At 31.6% G+C, this 18,337-nt stretch overlaps 1 protein-coding gene across 2 annotated transcripts in view; it reads right to left on the reverse strand.

Annotated features, from left to right (window-relative positions):
- Positions 1-17,990, reverse strand: part of LOC100932448 (ATP-binding cassette sub-family A member 10-like) — a 99,444-nt gene extending 81,454 nt beyond the window's left edge. The window contains exons 1-6 of one of the 2 annotated variants that reach the window (XM_031965703.1): positions 17,756-17,989; positions 12,742-12,843; positions 9,398-9,602; positions 6,081-6,236; positions 3,512-3,615; positions 2,577-2,803 (exon numbers count right to left, since the gene is read on the reverse strand). In XM_031965703.1, coding sequence (XP_031821563.1) covers positions 2,577-2,803; positions 3,512-3,615; positions 6,081-6,236; positions 9,398-9,602; positions 12,742-12,837 — 788 coding nt within the window. In that variant the 5' untranslated portion in view covers positions 12,838-12,843; positions 17,756-17,989. Of the gene's footprint in view, positions 1-2,576; positions 2,804-3,511; positions 3,616-6,080; positions 6,237-9,397; positions 9,603-12,741; positions 12,844-17,755 lie in introns of both variants that reach the window. The other variant, XM_031965704.1, reaches the window with a different exon arrangement.
- Between the last annotated feature and the right edge of the window lie 347 nt (positions 17,991-18,337).

Raw genomic sequence — 18,337 nt, forward strand, 5'->3', positions numbered from 1 at the left:
TCAAATGATCATCTATCATCAAAAAAGGATGGTAATCATCTTCTTATTGAAGGGAAACATAAATTCCACAACTACCTTTAATTTAAGACTTGTATCTCTAGAAATGGAAGGGACTTCATAGGCCAACCCAAACTTCCTCATTTTACAGATGAGGAAACAGGTCCAGAGAGATTATGACTTGCCCAGAAGTTACAAAAATATAAGTATCAGAATGAGGATTTTAATTCAGTTACTCTGACTATATAGTCAGTGGCCTTTCCATTATATCTTACTGAGTATAACAGAAATATATGACATTTTAGTCTTGTTCATTTCCCTATGCACCTAGAAAAATTGCCTATAACATTTTCATTAAAATCCTTCACATGAGTTGTACCACACACATATAAATTAATGCTATATAGATTAAATTGATGGAACAAAGCTGATGTGATGAGTGTGTTTTATTTTTCCTTATGATCACTTTTGGGAGCTATGCACAAAATTCCTGGGGTATTGACATCTCTCAAAAAATTTATGGAATTTCTCATTTTAACAATTTGCCCTTGAAAATCAATACCATTACTTGAGAGTCACATGTCCTTTTTGACCCCTAATAATGTTAAACAGCTTGTTCATTCATCATAAGAATCAGTGGAAAAAAATTGTCTTTCCCTCAAAAGTGAAAGAATTTCCATCACTAAAGATATTTACAAGAATTTGGCATAGATCCTCAATGAATTTTTCAAAAGAATTCATTGGTCTATAAAGGAACTACATTCATGATATTATGGGACAGGTCTGGTGAAAAAGCTTTATTGCTATTGTAAGCCATAGTTGAGGGAAATAGATATTCCCAAAAGAAAAATCTCTGTCATTTAAGTGAGCTCAGCATCTAATATATTTTCTGGTAGCATATCTTGAGTAAAGTATCCATCCAAAAAATGGTTAGAGAGAAAACAACATTCTTAGATCTGGTTTTGATACATCTTGTAATCTTGTTCATTTTTGTGTTAAGGACATTAGTGATGTTATAAATATGTTATATAAAAGCCTTGAAAATGGACTGGGAAGGGGGGAACCCCTTACATAAGGCAAGGGTATGATTCACACCAAAGTGAAGGCTAATTCTAAAATGAACTTATACATATCAAGAGAGGGAAACTACAAAGCTTCCTCTCTCTTTACCTCAATAAGGAGTTCCAAATATGTTTTTGAACAATAGCAGTTTCTTTAGAATAAGTTGAGAACCTCCAAAGATAATAGTTGTGAAGAGAAAAAGTTTCCTATGTAGGGAAGAACATTAGATTTAAAGTCAAAGAACCTGGATTCAAATTTGTTCTGTTGCTTACTGCTGGATTAATCACTTAATCTCTCTGAGACTCAATTTACTCATCTGTAAAATGGCAGGGCTGGAACAAGTGATCTCTAATATAGCTTCTAGTTCTGGATACTATGGAAAATTCTAAGGCTCAGTTTCTTCCTTGGTCCAATAGTAATAACAATACTCATGCTACCTACCTTGGGGAGTTGTTATAAGGAAAGCACTTGGTTAATTTTAATTAAGCACTATTAGAACATGAGTTATTATAACTATTTGGTTGCAAAAGTTTTGGCCTTGCCAAAAAACAGCAACAACACCCTATTTTGTTACTTTAAAGTCATATAAGATTTTTACTTTATAACTCTATTCACTATCCCTTTGACTTTCTAGTTCAAATGGACTTTCCTTGGTCTCCACTCCCTTACATCGGTTTCTTCTTTTACTAGAACATAAGATCATTGACCTCAATACTATCTTTTAATATTTGTACATCTAACACTTAGCAATGGTTTTTCATTTATTGATTTATTCATTTATTCATTTAATGCTCTCCTTGGCCTTAACTTATAAAGACAAAAAAAGTCCCAATTGTCCAATACATTAGAGATCTTACAATATATCTTCCTTTAAGGATTTTCCCAATACCCTGAGGGTATTTTTAGGTGTTTTAATATTTCATAAATACATAGATACATAGAATCCACATGATGTGGAATTTTATATTTTAACTCTTATGCTTAACCCATTTCTTTTTAGTCTAGTTTTTTCTAGCCTGAGTGACAATTTTTATACCCATCATATATTCAAGTCAAATTGTTGATAATCTATATGACAATTTCCCCACAATCTTTTTCAATTGTAACAGGCTATAACTATATGCAATACTTGAATGTGTCAGAGAATGCATACAGTGGAAGTATTCTTATCAGATCTTTATATCAATATCTTTAAACTAATTCTTATTTTTTTATTATTCTATTTTCTTCCACATTGCTGAACATTACTCAGAACAGAAAAAAAAAAAAAAAAACTAACATGATCTGTTCTGGGGAAAAACAAATCAATCTACTAAATGTCATAAGAGTATATCCCTATGCATATTGGTAAGCATGGGTAATAATTAAATGCTAGGAACAATTTTTGTAAAATTAGCAATGTGTCAACTATATGAAATTTACATCATAATCCTAGAAAAAAAAAAGAACCATTGGTTTCTAGTTAGCTTCAATGTTCTATTCATTCACATTATTTGAATGCAAAACCTATAACTTACCAGAAAGCTGAATCCTGGAGACCCATTATTGTCATATATTTCTTAGTCTTTCTTCTCTCTCTTGTAACATTAAGGCACACAAAATATATCATTGGGGAGAAAAAAATTAAGTAGGTGGAAATGATGAACTCATTAAGCATTCCAAGTTGGGAAATGAAAGGAGGCACCTTCATTATTATACCATTGACTGACATCAGCTGCTCCATCACAGAATGATTTGTTGCAATCTAAAGTGGTATATTAACATAAAAAAATCAACATATGAAACCAGTGACTAGATAAGAAGGAATTGTCCATTCTTTCATTCTTTAGGTTTTTTAGTAATCACATATCTTATGTTTTTCTATAAGTGGGCAATTTAAGTGTAGAATATGCTTAACATTATCCAATAAACATATTTGGCAAATGTTGCTTAGCACCATTTTATCTACTGGGCATTGGGTGTATAATACATGAACCCTGCCTTTAAATTTTTTTTTTATTGGGATGTAGGAGTGAAGAAGTTAAGGCAGGAATGAGGGTGGGCTGAAAAGAGATGAGACAAATAAATATAGTAATATTTTAATAGTAGAAAAACACTTATGGAAATAAAGAATGTCACATGGAAGAAGTGATATTTGAACTAAGCCTTGAGGGAAGAGAAGAATTTTGAAAAGCAGAAGAGGAGGAAACGCATTTCAGGCAAGGGAAAATGCCTGGGCAAACATTTGGGGACAGGAAATTGTATATTGAATATATGGTATAGCTAGTGGTTGCGTTTCACTGGAATATAGCCTACATGAATAAAAGTATATGGGTTGGAGTCAGATTATGAAAAACCTGTAATGGCAGAATGAGGAATTTAGATTTCATCCTAGAAGAATTAGTAAACAGGAAAGTGGAATGGTCAGAATATAACATATTGATCATTAGAATTTTTAAAATTTGATACTTACTTCTATAATAGCAGAATTAATGGCAGTTTGTAAAGCCACAAAACCCCCTTTCCAATATCTTTCAAGTGAACATATGATTTCTCCCCCACTGTCTCTACAATATACTGTAAAGAAAAGCAAAAACATCATTATGGGAAAGGATTAAATCAGGAAAAGGCATTTTGCTCTAAATCTGTGGAAAACCTTTTTTATATGAAGAAGGGAAAGGAATGAGCATTTATAGAGTGCTTTATATGCTTGGCCTTGTGCTAAGCCCTTTTATTTTCTCATCTGATACAGTTACTAATGAAGACAGAGCTTTTATTATTTTCATTTTACAGTTGAAAAAACTGAGGCAAATCTTTAAGTGACTTTCTCAAGGTCACTTAAAGGATCTGAGGTTGGAATTAAATTTGGGTTTTGCTAACTCTAAGTCCTGTGTTCTATTCATTATTGCACTAGCTACCTCTGCTTCAACTTATATGATTTAAAACAATTTGTTAAGTTCAGGTATGTCATAGAATAAAATATGTTAACATGTCTAAAAACAAAATATCGAATCCTTTCAAGGGTTCAATGGGGTGTGAGTTCTTCTGGAAATTCTAGCAGAGCTAGAAAATGCTGCAAACTGAGACCATTATTTAATGAAATAGTTTTCACATTGTTTTCTAAAGTAGTTTGAGTTACATTTTTAAAAGTTGGGGGAAGGATTTTTTAATAGGAAGAAGTGGTAAATCACAAAATATTCACGTAAAAGTTTTTTCAAAATTTAAAAATACATCAATTTCCCTGCCCATAATATCTATCCTACCATCCCAAAAAACTCTGCCCTTTGTCCAACTTACTCAAAATATGTATTGGTTTTGAATTTACAAACTAAAAATCAGAGACATTTTCATTTGCATAGCAGAACACCTGGGGATAAAAAGGGATTCAATGTGAAATTATGGGTCTCTATTTTGTACTGTTTTCTTCACTTTAAAAAGTATAAAATAAATTTCACATGGTACATTCAAAATTATTTCATGTCTGTGCTTCTTTCTGAACATACTTCTCTTTGGCACATTTTAAAAAAATGTTTTGATGGTCCTCTTTTTTTTTTTTGGTTTATTATTATTAACTCTGCCCTCTCCTCCCTAACATTCTTTCCTAATTTAAAAACTGAGAAAAAGGAAGGAGAAAAAAATCTCTTGTAACAAATAAAGCAAAATTAAGCAAAATGAATCATGTTCATATTAAAAAAATTCGTGTCTCATTCTGTCTCCATCAATTATGTGTTGATAACATTATTTGCATAACTACTCTGGAGATATGACATTCATTTGAATCTTTCAAAATTATTTTTCTTTACAGTATTGTTTTCTTTGTATAAATTGTTCTTTTGTTCTGCTAACTTTGTTCTGTATCATTTCATATTACTCATGACCCTCTAAAATAATCTATTTCATTGTTTCTCTTCCCTTCCTTTCTATTCCCTTTCTCTCCTATTTTCCCTGTTGAGTTGTATGAATTTCTACACAAACTGTGTGTGTGTGTGTGTGTGTGTGTGTGTTCAATCCTCTTTTATTTCAGGTAAGAGTGAGTTTCATATGATGCCTGTACCCTTATCCTACATATTTCTGTTCTCACTCACCTCAATTTTGAGAATAACTAGCATTTATATAGCATTTAAAAGTTTACAAAGCATTTTATAAATATTATTTAATTTCATCCTTACAACAACTCTGGCAAGTGAGGAGTATTATACTCACTTTATAGTTGAAGAAACTGAGGCAGACAGAGATTAAATAACTTGCTCAGGTACAACAGCTAGTAAATGTCTAAGAAGCTAGTGTCTTAATATGTCTTCCTGACTCCAGATATAGCACTCTATCTCCCATGTAACCTACCTGCCTTTATAGCAAGTTCTACCCCCATCTTCTTTTTATCTAACTTACTGTATTCCTTTCATCCTCTCTTAATTTTATTTCTCTTTATTTTTTTCCCTTCAAGCACTCAGAAGCACACTGTCTCTTCTAAACTATTTCTCCTCTTTTCAATTCTTTCCTTCAGAGATTCTATTTCCTTTCTTATTGTTTCATCATTTCTTCTGGTTATTTATATAATTTTTGTGAAAAATTATTTTTTCCTTTTGAGTTTTTTCTTGATTACTATAGAATTACTCTATACTTTTGAAAGATCTCTAGGTCTATGACAATTGTTTTTTGTATTGGTAGAGGAAAAAACTAAGACTACACAGACAAAAATCATTATCATGATAAAACATGAAAATAGCATTAATTAGAAAATTAAAGGAAATGCTTATTAAGGTTAATCTGATTTTCTCAAATCATGCTATTTATATAGGCCTATCAAGAGCATATAAAAATGTTGAGAAGGAAAACAAATAGGAACTTGTTAACTGAGAGTTAAAATTTTACAGGAAATTATTTTTTTATTTTCAAAAGAAGCATACTATTTGAGTTTTAGGAATTGAATGCATGCTATTCATTTATGTTGTTGATACAATCACTTTTATATACTTCATCCCCTGACTTGCTTATGAAAAAATAGCCATGAGAAAAGAATATTTAGTCAAAGGGAAAGTCACCTGGATAATCATGATGTTCTGTGAAAAATGGAACTCTGTATCCCCAAGACTTGAACTCATATGAAAACATATCATGAAAGCTGATTGCCATTATGTCAAAATAACTTTGCCATGATATCATAGCGTTTCTATCTTCAACCCCAGTGATATTTATTCCTGCCATGCACAAGGAAAAACAGTCATTTAAGATGATTAATTGGTGTCCAACTAATTTAAATTCCTTAATATATGAAGTTACTCAACTGTACAGATGGTTCAGATATAATAGCATGATCAAAGGTATTTTCAATCATCTAGAAATTATAAAACATGAGAAATGTATCTTTTCTCACATTGTCCTTTTAAGTAAACCACCTTTTAAAAGTCATTTGAGACTACTTAAGGAAGTATATATCCAAAAGCATAGAGAGATAAGTGCAAAGTCGGAGCTTAATAGAACCAATCAGTCAATCACCTTGACTTCACTTAGCATAGATATCTTTATCAGATGAAAACAGTTTTGATTAAAAATGAATGATTTATTATACAATTATGATTAATTTGGAATAAAGAAGTTTAATAATGAATATCTTTTCATATCAGGTAGTGGTGGGTTTATATACAGTTGGAAAAATGATATATTCTTGTAGCATTTTCAATAGTGAACATTCAAATATCTAAAGACAGTAAATGTTTTTATCTCTCATTTCCCCACTCTGATAACTAAAGCTTGCCTTCTCATTTATCTCTCCCTTTACTCCCTTAGCCCCTGAGACAAAGCAAATTGGACATGTCAAATTTGTAAATATTTAGTTTAGCTTCATTCATCGCTTGGAATGAAGCCCACTCTGGGAGAGGTTCAACATGTACTTCAAAATTAAGTTAACTTCTCATCATTGTAGGAATTTATATAAACCTAAATACTCTCTCCAAATATCAGTTGCAAGCACCATTAGTTTCTTCTCCCAATTTGCCTTTGTTGACTATGACAACATTAAATTTCCTTTTCAATAATGTAATTTCTAGTTTATTCAGAAGCATTATTTTTATGATTCTTAAAATTGTGTCTCTGTAAATGGGAAGAGAAAAAAATACATGATAATATTATCATAGATTTAAATTTGGAAAAGATCCATCTTTCATTTTTTAAAGGAGAAAACTAGGACACAGAAACACTAAATAATTGGCTTATGATTACACTGATAGTAATTTTGTCTATCACTTGCTTATCTTTCCTCAACTTGCTCCCTCTTGCTCTCCCAAACCCTCAGAGCTGCTAACTCTATTGTTATTTCATTATTAAAGTAATCCTAAATGCCTTAGAGATTCTTGGCCTATCAAAACACTGAGGGAAAGAATGGTTTTTGCTTTAAACCAAAGAAGGAAATAGGGAACTGAGATCCACATGATGTCAACCTTCTGGAACTCAGATGGGGTGGAGTGCTATACATGTAGGTTGCCTACAGTGAGCTTAATGACTCCATTATAATCAATACAAGGTGTAGTAATCAAAGTTTTAAACTAATTGTAAGACTGATGACTCTGAAGTAAACCAGTAAGAATTAACTCAGATTTAAGAATAGAAAGATTGATAATATACCTAGTGAACTCTGAGAACAATAATAAATATAATGGGATGAACAAGGCTTTATCTCAGGCAATTAAAATTTAGAATTCTGTTGCCATTTATATTCATTAAAATAGGAAACGTGGATTTAATTAGTAAATTAAATTAATTAAAATAAATAGATACCAGAGTTGCTACTCATTCACCCTTACATTTCCTCTTTTCCTATTCCTTTTTGACATAAGGGATTATTTGTGGTTAGGATAGGATAGGGAAGGAAGAACTAAGGAAATGAAGGAAAAATTAATTTATTAGCAAATGGGGAGTTCATCTTATTAATGATCCATTTTATTAAAATATTAGAATAAAATGGAGGGAGGTAGGTTAGAACAAGAAAAAAAATACTCAGTCTCAGGGTCTTAAGCACAGAAGAAAAATTTAGTTAATAATAGGATTAGAATAAAAAATTCAAAAGGAGATGAGTGAAGGGAATTGCTTACTTAAAACTGAGGCAATTCACAAGATACATAAACACTATATATTGTTTGTTTTCCCTGAAAATTTATGGGTAAACTCAATATTGATAGGCAATGTTAACAAATTAGCTGGAAACTTCTAAACTCTATAGGAAAAATGTCATCTGAATAAGACAAATAAGATGATGTAGATCACAGTTATGACTATTAGAATGAGGGATGGGAGTGGAAAGAATATCTCATAAACTTTTCTGGTTTCTCTAGTGCTTTTCTTAGTTCAAGATAGAGCATATGATAGAGCATATATAATTTAGCTTTGACATCTTTGGTCTAGTGAAGATGACAGTGATTTGATTCCTGTAAGGATTTCCCTGTATGACAATTTCTCCTTGAGCTTTTGGTTCTGAGGAGTGGAAGTGAAAATGAAAATTTTCCAGGCCTAAGGAATGGTAGTGGGAGATGGAATATCATATATGAGGAATAATAAGCAAGTCATATTGACAATAGTACAAATGGTTTTAGGGAGAGACCCAAAAGATAGTCTGGGGCCAGATAACATCATCAACTCAGTTTTAGAGAATATACTGGGGCACTGAAAATTTATGTGATTTGATTGTTCATGTTCACACAGTTACTGTAGGAAACTTGAGATGTTTAAAAATTTAAACATTTAAAAAAGCTTAAAAATTTAAGCTTTTTTTCCTCAAAGCTCAGTATCTATCTACTATGCAACAATGCCTCTCTATATATCCAATATGCATTCTATCATTAAGATGAGTAGCAAAGAACTCTAATTTTAATTGTTTGCAGAAGGTCTATTGAAATCACCTTTCCTATAAGGGAATATTTATTGATTTAAGAAAGAAACAGTAGAAAAAAAAAAAAAGAAAGATAATAAGAAAGAAACATTCTCTAAATTAGATCCTTTCCTAAATGAGATAGAAACATAAACCACAGATTGTTTTTTTTAATGTGTATATCAATAACCAAGCTTTATTAAGATTGTTGAACTATTTCAAAGATCAGAAACTTAAAGTCTACTGAGCTCCTCCTGCCATTAATCTAGTTTTAGATAAAAGGTAACTATACAGTCTTGAACTTTCTAAAATCAGACACAAGAAAACTGAGAAAACAATTTTAACTCTTTGCCTAATCTGAGTTTATGTATCATAACATTAAGAATATTAAATAGTTAACTCCATCCTATGTGTTTTATCTCAGATTAAACATTTTATCTTTGTAATAAAATAGGATAATAACACCAAATATTATCTCTAAGCTAGTAGAGAACACACCTTTCATGAAGGGAGCCAAACGCATTTTTTCTATTATCTGTTGAGTTATATTGGTGATTGGCTCATATTGCATTAAAAAGTCAGATTCATTAAATTTGTCTATGCGTCCTAGGTCTACTGGAGGTACTTCAGGAACTTTAGAAACATCATTGAATAATCCAATCAGAAACAGCAGCAGGCAAAGTAGCAATGAAAGAAGCCATTCCTATTAAACACAAGAGAAAAAAATAAATTAGAATGTAGTCACTGAATACGGCTATTCTCATCAAGCATATTTTCTATTTAATTCCCCTGTATATTTGATTCAAAATCAGCCACTTGTAATGACTAATTGATAAATAGACAGCAGTTCTTGTTCCATTAAGCTTATATTTCTAAGATATTCTTACAAGACAAAGCCAAGAACCAAAAAAAAAATAAAACAGAGCTGGGAAGACACAATATGTTTTGCCTATCAAAAGCAAGACTAATAATTAGTAATTCTAGCAATGAAATAACAAAAATAATTTATGTAGAATTTTAAAGTTTATGAAGAACCCTCCTCCAACATTCAAAATTAACAGTATTTTTAAGGTATCTTGCGTCATTTTCATCTATTCATTTCCTGCTATTTCCAATTTCCAACACTTCTGTGTGACCCTTTTAAAATATATGTTCCTTGAAAAATGAGATAATAGCAATGTTTTGAATCAATTTAGGTAAGAATGTGAGGGAAGAGGTCTTTAGTTTTGCTAAAAAAAAAAATATGTGTTGAAAAATTAAATCTGAACAATTGGAAAAATATCAATTGTTCATGGGTAGTCTGAGCTAATATAATAAAAATGACAATTCTACCTAAATTAATCCATTGATTCAGTGCAATATCAATCAAACTACCAAAAATTTACTTTATAGAGCTAGAAAAAATAATAACAAAATTCATCTGGAAGAACAAAAGATCAAGAATATAAAGGGAATTAATGAAAAAAAAATTGCAGAGAAGGATGAGTAGTCATATCAGACCAAAAACTATATTATAAAGTGGCAATCATTAAAAATCATTTGGTACTGGTTAAAAAATAGAGAAGTGAATCAATGAAATAGGTTAGGTACACAAGACTTAATAGTCAATGATTATAGAAATCTACTGTTTGAGAAACCCAAAGACTCCAGCTTCTAGGATAATAACTCATTATTTGACAAAAATTTCTGTAAAAAATAGAAAATAGTATGACATAAAGTAGGCAACGACAAATATCTCACAACCTATACCCAGATAAGATCAAAATGTGTTCATGATTTAGTTATAAAGGGTAATAGTATAAGCAAATTACAACAACAAGGGATAGTCTATCTGTCAGATCTATGGAAAGGGAAGAAATTAATAATCAAAGAATTAGAGAACATTATTAAATGCAAAATGGATAATTTTGATTACATTAAATTAAAAAGGTTTTGCACAACCAAAATTAATACAGACAAAATTAGAAGAGAAGCAGAAAATTATGAAACAATTTTTACAGTCAGTGTTTCTGATAAAAGCTTAATTTTTAAGATATATGGACTCAAATTGTAAGAATAGTTGTCATTCCCTAAATGATAAATGGTCAAAAGATATGAATAGACGATTTTGAGATGAAGAAATTAAAGCCATATTAGAGTCATATAAAATGCTCTAAATCACTATTAGAGAAATACAAATTAAGACAACTATGAGGTATCATTTGACACCTCTCAGGTTGACTAAAATGACAGGAAAAAATAATTATGAATGTTGGAGGGGATGTGGGAAAACTGGAACACTAATGCATTGTTAGTGGAATTGTGAAATGATCCAACCCTTGTGGAGAGCAATTTAAAACCATGCTCCAAGGGCTATAAAACTGTGCAAACCCTTTGATCTAGCAGTGTTACTCTTAGGTCTATGTCATAAAAGATCCTAAAAATCATAAAGAGATCATAAAAGAAGGAAAGGATCCACAGCCAAAGCTGCTCTTCTGGCAGTAACAAGAAACTGGAAATTGAGTGGATGCTCATCAGTTGGAGATTGGATGAATAAGTTATGGTATATAAATGTAATAGAATATTACTGTTCTATACAAATTGATGATCAGATAAGGTCAAAATGTGTTTATGATTTAGACATAAAAAGTGATAAGAACAAGGGTATTGTATCTGTCAGATTTGAGTATAAACTGACACTAAATGAAGTGGGCAGAACCAGGAGAACTTTGTACATAGTAACAGAAGATTATGTGATGACAGATTTAGCTCTTCTCAGCAATGCAGTAATCCAGAATAATTCCAATAGATTTAAGATAGAAAATACATGCATATCCAGAGAGAAAACTATGGAAACTGAATGTGGATTGAAACATAGTATTTTAACCTTTTGTTTTGTTTTATTGTTTGCTTTTGTGTGTGTGTTTTTTTTCCTTTTTGATCTGATTTTTCTTGCAAGACATGACACATATGTAAATATATTTAAAAAGACTGCACATGTTTAACCTATATCAGATTACTTCTTGTATTGGGGAGGGGTAGTTGAAAACTATCTTTACATATGTTTGGAAAAAATGAAATACTATTAAGAAAGTAGAGAGGATTAAGGATTGGGGGACCAGCTCCTATCACATTGCTCACTGCCACTTTGGCTGTTTTAGTAATTGTGACTTGGGGAAATCTACATAAAAAGCAATTTAGGAAGCAATCAATACTATAAATCTGTGTGATTATAGTATTTGGAAATTCAGGTCTTGGGATTAATGTAGTGTTTTACTGGAGTAAAAGAACCTCCCAAAATGAGTTTTTCTATTTTTTTATAGTCCTTCCAACCTAACTAGTATTTTCCTCATAATGCACCTTAATGAGTTATTGAAGCAGAAACTAAATATATATTTGGCCATTTGAACATTAAATTGTTGGTTGGTTACTGTTTTTGTTGTTGCAGATCCAGAAACTCTGAATCTCAGCTAAGCAGAATATTTTTGTGTGATTTCTCTGGGTTGATGATTTGGGGAAGTGCTACTTCTATTTCATTTTAAGACACAGACAGACAGGGTGAGAGAGAGAGAAAGAGAGAGAAAGAGAGAAAGAGAGAGAGAGAGAAAGAGAGAAAGAGAGAGAGAGAGAGAAGAGAGAGAATGAGAGATTTATTTCTGTTTTCTTTACTTCCTTTTTCATTGGTACTTCTAATTTGAAAGTTTTCCTTTATTTTTGCTTTTGTTAAATAATATTTTCAGTGATCAGATATTTATTTCTCTCTCTTACCTCCCCTTTTCCATACTATTGAAAATTGAAATAAAATCCTTATAATAAATGAGTCAAGCAAAAAAACATATAATGAAATGAACTTTTAATCATACCACTAAACTCTCTCTTTTCATCCTCCATTTTTTAATAATGTTCTTACACAGAAGGGCCCGAGTCTGTTGGCAAATGCTTATCTTTCTTTTAATCATTTTGACCTGTTTTTGACAAAGGGAGAAAAAAGATTATAATTGCTATGATACACACACACACATATATTGAGAATTTTTTTTTGTTTTTCAAAACCAGAAATATGTTTAATTATTATCATTTTTGTATCCTTTCAAATGTCTTCTTCTTCTTCTTCTTCTTCTTCTTCTTCTTCTTCTTCTTCTTCTTCTTCTTCTTCTTCTTCTTCTTCTTCTTCTTCTTCTTCTTTTTTGCTGAGGCAATTGGGGTTAAGTGACTTGCCTAAAGTCACACAGCTTGGGAGTATTAAGTGTCTGAAGCCAGATTTTAACTCAGCTCCTCCTGACTTCAGGGTTAGTGTTCTACCCACTATACCAACTAGCTGCCACCTAGTTTTGCCTTTTTTATTTCTAGCAAGTACCAAGTGGTACTATACTTGCCACACAGTAAGTGCTAAAGAAATGTTTATTGATCTGATCAAGAATGAAATCTTTCAGAGCCAAGTGTCCATCTGCTTCGTAAATAGCAGTATTGATTTATTGAAAGGTAAATTAATATTAAAAGTTAGCATTTCACCAATGGTACTAACTGACTTGAAGGAAATATCACTGGATGTTGAGAGAAATACTGGAAGTGATGTCACCCTTTCTATATTCTCTTTTCTTCAAAATTAGTTGATAAAAACCCAGGAATACCTGGGCTCTAATCTCTGAGGACACCTTTCTTACTTTACAACTTAGTAAGTTATTTAGAGTCATTCAGGTTGGCTCAGAGTTGTGAACAAGAGACTGAAGTTGGAATATCCAAATTCAAATCATTAGCTGTTTGAGCCTGACCAAGTAAATCATTTAACTACTGTCTGCCTCAGTTTCCTAATATATAAAGTAGAAATAATAATAGCTTCTACCTCACAGGATTGCTGTGAGAATCAAAGAACTAATATTTATAAAATAATTAGCACAGGGCCTAACATTTAAAGGGGATTAATAAATACTTTCCCCTCTTCTCCCATTTTGGTTTTAGAAATATGAGAGAAGTGACAATGAAAAAAGTGCTTTTTGAACCTTGGAATAGAGTTGGGGAATTTTCCTTTTATTAAACTTTTCCTTTTTGACTACCCTCCACCTACTCACAAAAATAAATTCCCTTTAATAAAAAAATCATATATTGTAATACTTTCAAGGAATAGTGAAATTATTGTTTGAGGCCCTTAAGATATCTTACAAAGACATTTCAACTGATTTAAGAAGAAAATAATGTAAGAGGAATGTCATTTGAGCATCTAATGATATTCCCCTGAAAGTCAGTTGGTACTATTGGTGGAATCCTAACATGTAGGACTAAATTTATCTTTCAGTAAATAAATATTGCTATGAATAAAGTGAAACACTTTTTATTTTTCCTCTAAAAAGAGTTCATTATCAATCAAATTAAAAAAAAACATTTTTTAAACAATTAACTATGTGGCAAAGATAGTGTGAGTTGGCTAAAGACAAAAACAAAATAATTCCTATTCTTTAGGAAATTGTCTGCTGTATTTCCCAACATGTCCCTAGTGAATGCACAAGGGGAATATATTTGAATAGTCATGCCCTGACTTTTCCCTCCTCTATCACTGGCCTCTCCAGAAACAACCTCAAAATGTCCCAAGATTTCTGTCTCTCCTTCCCCTCCCCCCAACTAATGTGACAGTGTCCTGGAGTTTCTTCTTTAAAGAACTACTGGATTTTAAATCTCTCTTGGAGATCTCTTCCCCTGTCCATGCATGCCTCTAAATTTTTAGGGTATTGAAAATTTAAAGGATCTATTGAATGAATTGAACCTTATTATATATACCCAAGTATTACAATCACATAGAACAGTCTACAACACTGCTTGGGATTTGGACTGTGTAGGCAGGTAAACAGGAATAAAACTTTGGAGGAATATTTTGATTGTTTTGAGCAAGTTATCTCATGTTCTCTCATTTAACAGTATTGATAATCTTCAATGTCATCCAATTTGATTTCTAGTCTTGAATCTCCAAGTGGCAATGGATATCTCAAATTGAATATACCATTTTAAATGCAATGTATATTAAACTGAAATCTGCTCTCTTCCTAACTTTCCTATTATTGCTAAAGGTACCCCAATCCTATCAGTTACTCAAGCTGACAATCTAGTCAGGTGTCATGCTTAACTCCTTATTATTTTTTTTATTATTATTATAGCTTTTTATTTATAGGATATATGCATGGGTAATTTTTCAGCATTGACAATTGCAAAACTTTTTGTTCCAATTTTTCCCCTTCTTCCCCCCACTCCCTTCCCCCAAATGGCAGGTAGAACAATACATGTTAAATATGTTAAAGTATATGCTAAATACAATATATGTATACATATCCATACTTATTTTGTCTCATCCCAATAATAATTCTTTTCCCAAGACCTGCAGATTGGATCTCTGCAATTTCTTAAAAATGTCACCTCTCGTCTGCCACTAACACCAGGCCTGCACCACATCACTTCTTGCCTAGACTGTTGCAATAACTCACTGATTAGTCTGCTGCCACAAATCTCTCTCAATTCCAGTCTATCCTCAAATTTGTTTTCAGTGATTTTCCTAAACTATTTGACTAGGTTTTTCCTTCTCATTCTCACTCAAAAAACTCTAGTAGCTCCCTATTACTTTAAGGATCAAATGAAAAATCCTCTCTTGTTCATTCATAACCTATTCCTTCCCCTCATCACTTTCTTATACCTTATACCTCTACCTAAAACCCAGTTACTTTAGGAAGCTTTTCCTGAACTACTTTAAGTTTAATGTCTTCCCTCTTTTGATTATCTTTAATTTATTCAACATATAACTAGTTTGTACCTAGCTGTTTGTATTGTGTCTCCACATAGATTGGTGATTCCCTTGAGAGCAGAAATATTTGCTGACTAACATTAATTTGGGGTAATTGGAAAATCATTTTTGGTGTTAGAGAAAAGAATAAAAGGACTGACTTTAAAAATTTTTTTTCAATATTTAGAAAATTGTATTAAGACCTGATAAAAGTGCATTTCTTCTTTAAAAGACAAAAAAATTAAAATTCTGGATCTGTAATTTCTTCCCTATGGATTCCGCTTGAGTTGTAAATTTTTTTCTTGCCCATGCATACAAGCAGAATTAATTCTATTACAACTCACAGTATTAGGGTGCCTGGGAGCAATGGGAGGTTAAATGATTTGATCCATGGTAAGATAATTGAGATGTGTCATTTTTATTTATTTAGAGTTTTTTTTTTTTTTTTTACTACCTATAGGTAGCAATTGAAGCAAAGAATCTCCTCTTTCACCTAGTCCAAAAAAAAAAAACACAACTATATGTTAGTCAGCAAATATTTGTTTGATTAAGGCCATGTGTTGAAGATCTAAGCTTAAAAAGGCCAAACATCTAGGGCCATCTCCAGTCTTCTTTATCTATATTTGGTCACTGGATCCAGATGGCTCTGGCTGGGACAATGAGGTGGTAACTTTGCCTAACCTTCCCTTACATCAAGTTCAATTCATTTGCATGTCATGACATCACCTCTCTGATGTCATAGTTGTTTTGGAGATCAAAGGATAAACAACAGCAACAACAATATGTTTAAGAGACAAAATGAAGACCCGTCCATTATTTACTATGCCATTGTGATCCTCCAGAGAGGGTCACATATATTTGTTTGTTGATAAGAATTCTATTTCTGGTTTGCTTGAATTTAAACTAATTATATAAAGTAACTCCTCGTATATCGATTCAATTTACTTTTAAGTGTTTGAAATTTTTCTTATCAATTTAGCTAAAAGATAATAAATATAAAGGAGTTTCATACCTCCTAGTTGGAGTTCACTTTATGAGAACCAGGCAAAAGGCTGTGAACAAAACTTCATCAATTATAAGGGGTTGCATATGTGTGTATGTAAATATGTATTGTGTAAATAAGTATGGTTCAATATAAATTTTTGAATGACAGATCTTCAGAGGATCTGAATTTCAGTATTGACTCTGTGATGTGTGACCCCAGGCAAATCAAATCATTTCAGTGGATTTTAATTTCCTTGTCTTTGAGTTGAGAAAATTGGACTAGATAATTACTAGATAATAAGAAAATTGGACTAGAAGTCTACCTTCTAGCTCTTAATTTATGATTCTTTGTTTCCTATTAACTTAGTAGAATTGCAATAGATGACTTCTCATTTTTAGTTGGAAATTCCTGAGCAAAACCCCATAGTCCGCTAAATTATACTAGCAACAAACACAAACTGTGAAACTCAAACTCTTATGAAGAGAAAAATAATGTCTTCTGGAAATAATAAACTTATTATAAAAAACAATTCAAATCATTTTTTTTTCAAAGTGGATTTTTCTTACCAAAAGAGTAAACCTGTTTTAGTCTCTACATTCTTTTAATGAGACTGAAAAACAGGCTCAATAAAAATATTTATCTCCATTTTCTGGGAAGAAAGTCTCTTTGAGAACTCAGAGGAATACTCTTAAAGTCAGTTAGAAAATGAAAAAAAAAAAAACAACAACAGAGAAAAATAAATAAGTAAATAAACCAAATGCTTGCAAATGTGTTGGCAATGAAAGTAAGTGAAAAGTAGCTTCAGACTACATTTAGAATATTCAGATATATTTCTCACAGCCTATTCTCTACTATATTTCTTTGGATTCTCAATAGTCTCCACATTTCTGCCTTTATATGAATGATATAAATTCCCAAATTCTTCCAGATATTTTGGTCTATATTATATCAAATATATAGATATTTCAGGGACATGAACCATTAATACATATAATTTCTACCCTTATTTCCCTGAACAGATCTAGTTAGATGCCATTCTTCATTTTGCAATCATCTATGGCATGCCCCCTACACTAAAAGGAGTTTATACATTATATAAAACAAGGAGTAGAAATATAGATTAACTTACAGTCAGGAAAGCTGAAACAAGGAAGCTAGAAGTATTATCAATTCATTAGTCTCTATGTCCAAGAGAATAGTTCAAATCGCTTCACAGTCCATTTTACATGAAGTTTTCAATGTTTGCCTATTTTCGACAGTTCCTATTCAGATAAGTCTTGAAGAGGGTTAAGGTCAGTCAGCCAGCCTGCCAAAATAACATGAGTCACATGATTCTTTGTGTCCTGTTTTCTATTTCTTTCTCCTCTAGTCAGTGCAGGAAAACAACAGCGATAGATGGCTGGCTGTGCATGTTATTCTGGAAGGAATAATTACATGAAGACAAATCCTACATTTACTCCTGTGACTCTTTGCTTCCTGAAATAAAGGAGCAATTACCAAGTTCAAATGCTTCAAAATAAAAAATAAAAAGAGAAAAAGTCCATCAAGAAGGATGACCACAATGCAATCTTTAAACAGGAAAAATGTAAACAATCCAAAGAGCAGATTGAAATTAGGAAAGAAAGAAAGGGAAGGCAAGAGGGAAATTAAAATAAGTAAACCCTAAAATCAATACAGGTAGTGATGGATGTTAAGGAATTTCAACGGAGAA

The sequence above is a fragment of the Sarcophilus harrisii genome, chromosome 4, assembly GCF_902635505.1.
Source record: "Sarcophilus harrisii chromosome 4, mSarHar1.11, whole genome shotgun sequence".
Classification (NCBI taxonomy): domain Eukaryota; kingdom Metazoa; phylum Chordata; class Mammalia; order Dasyuromorphia; family Dasyuridae; genus Sarcophilus; species Sarcophilus harrisii.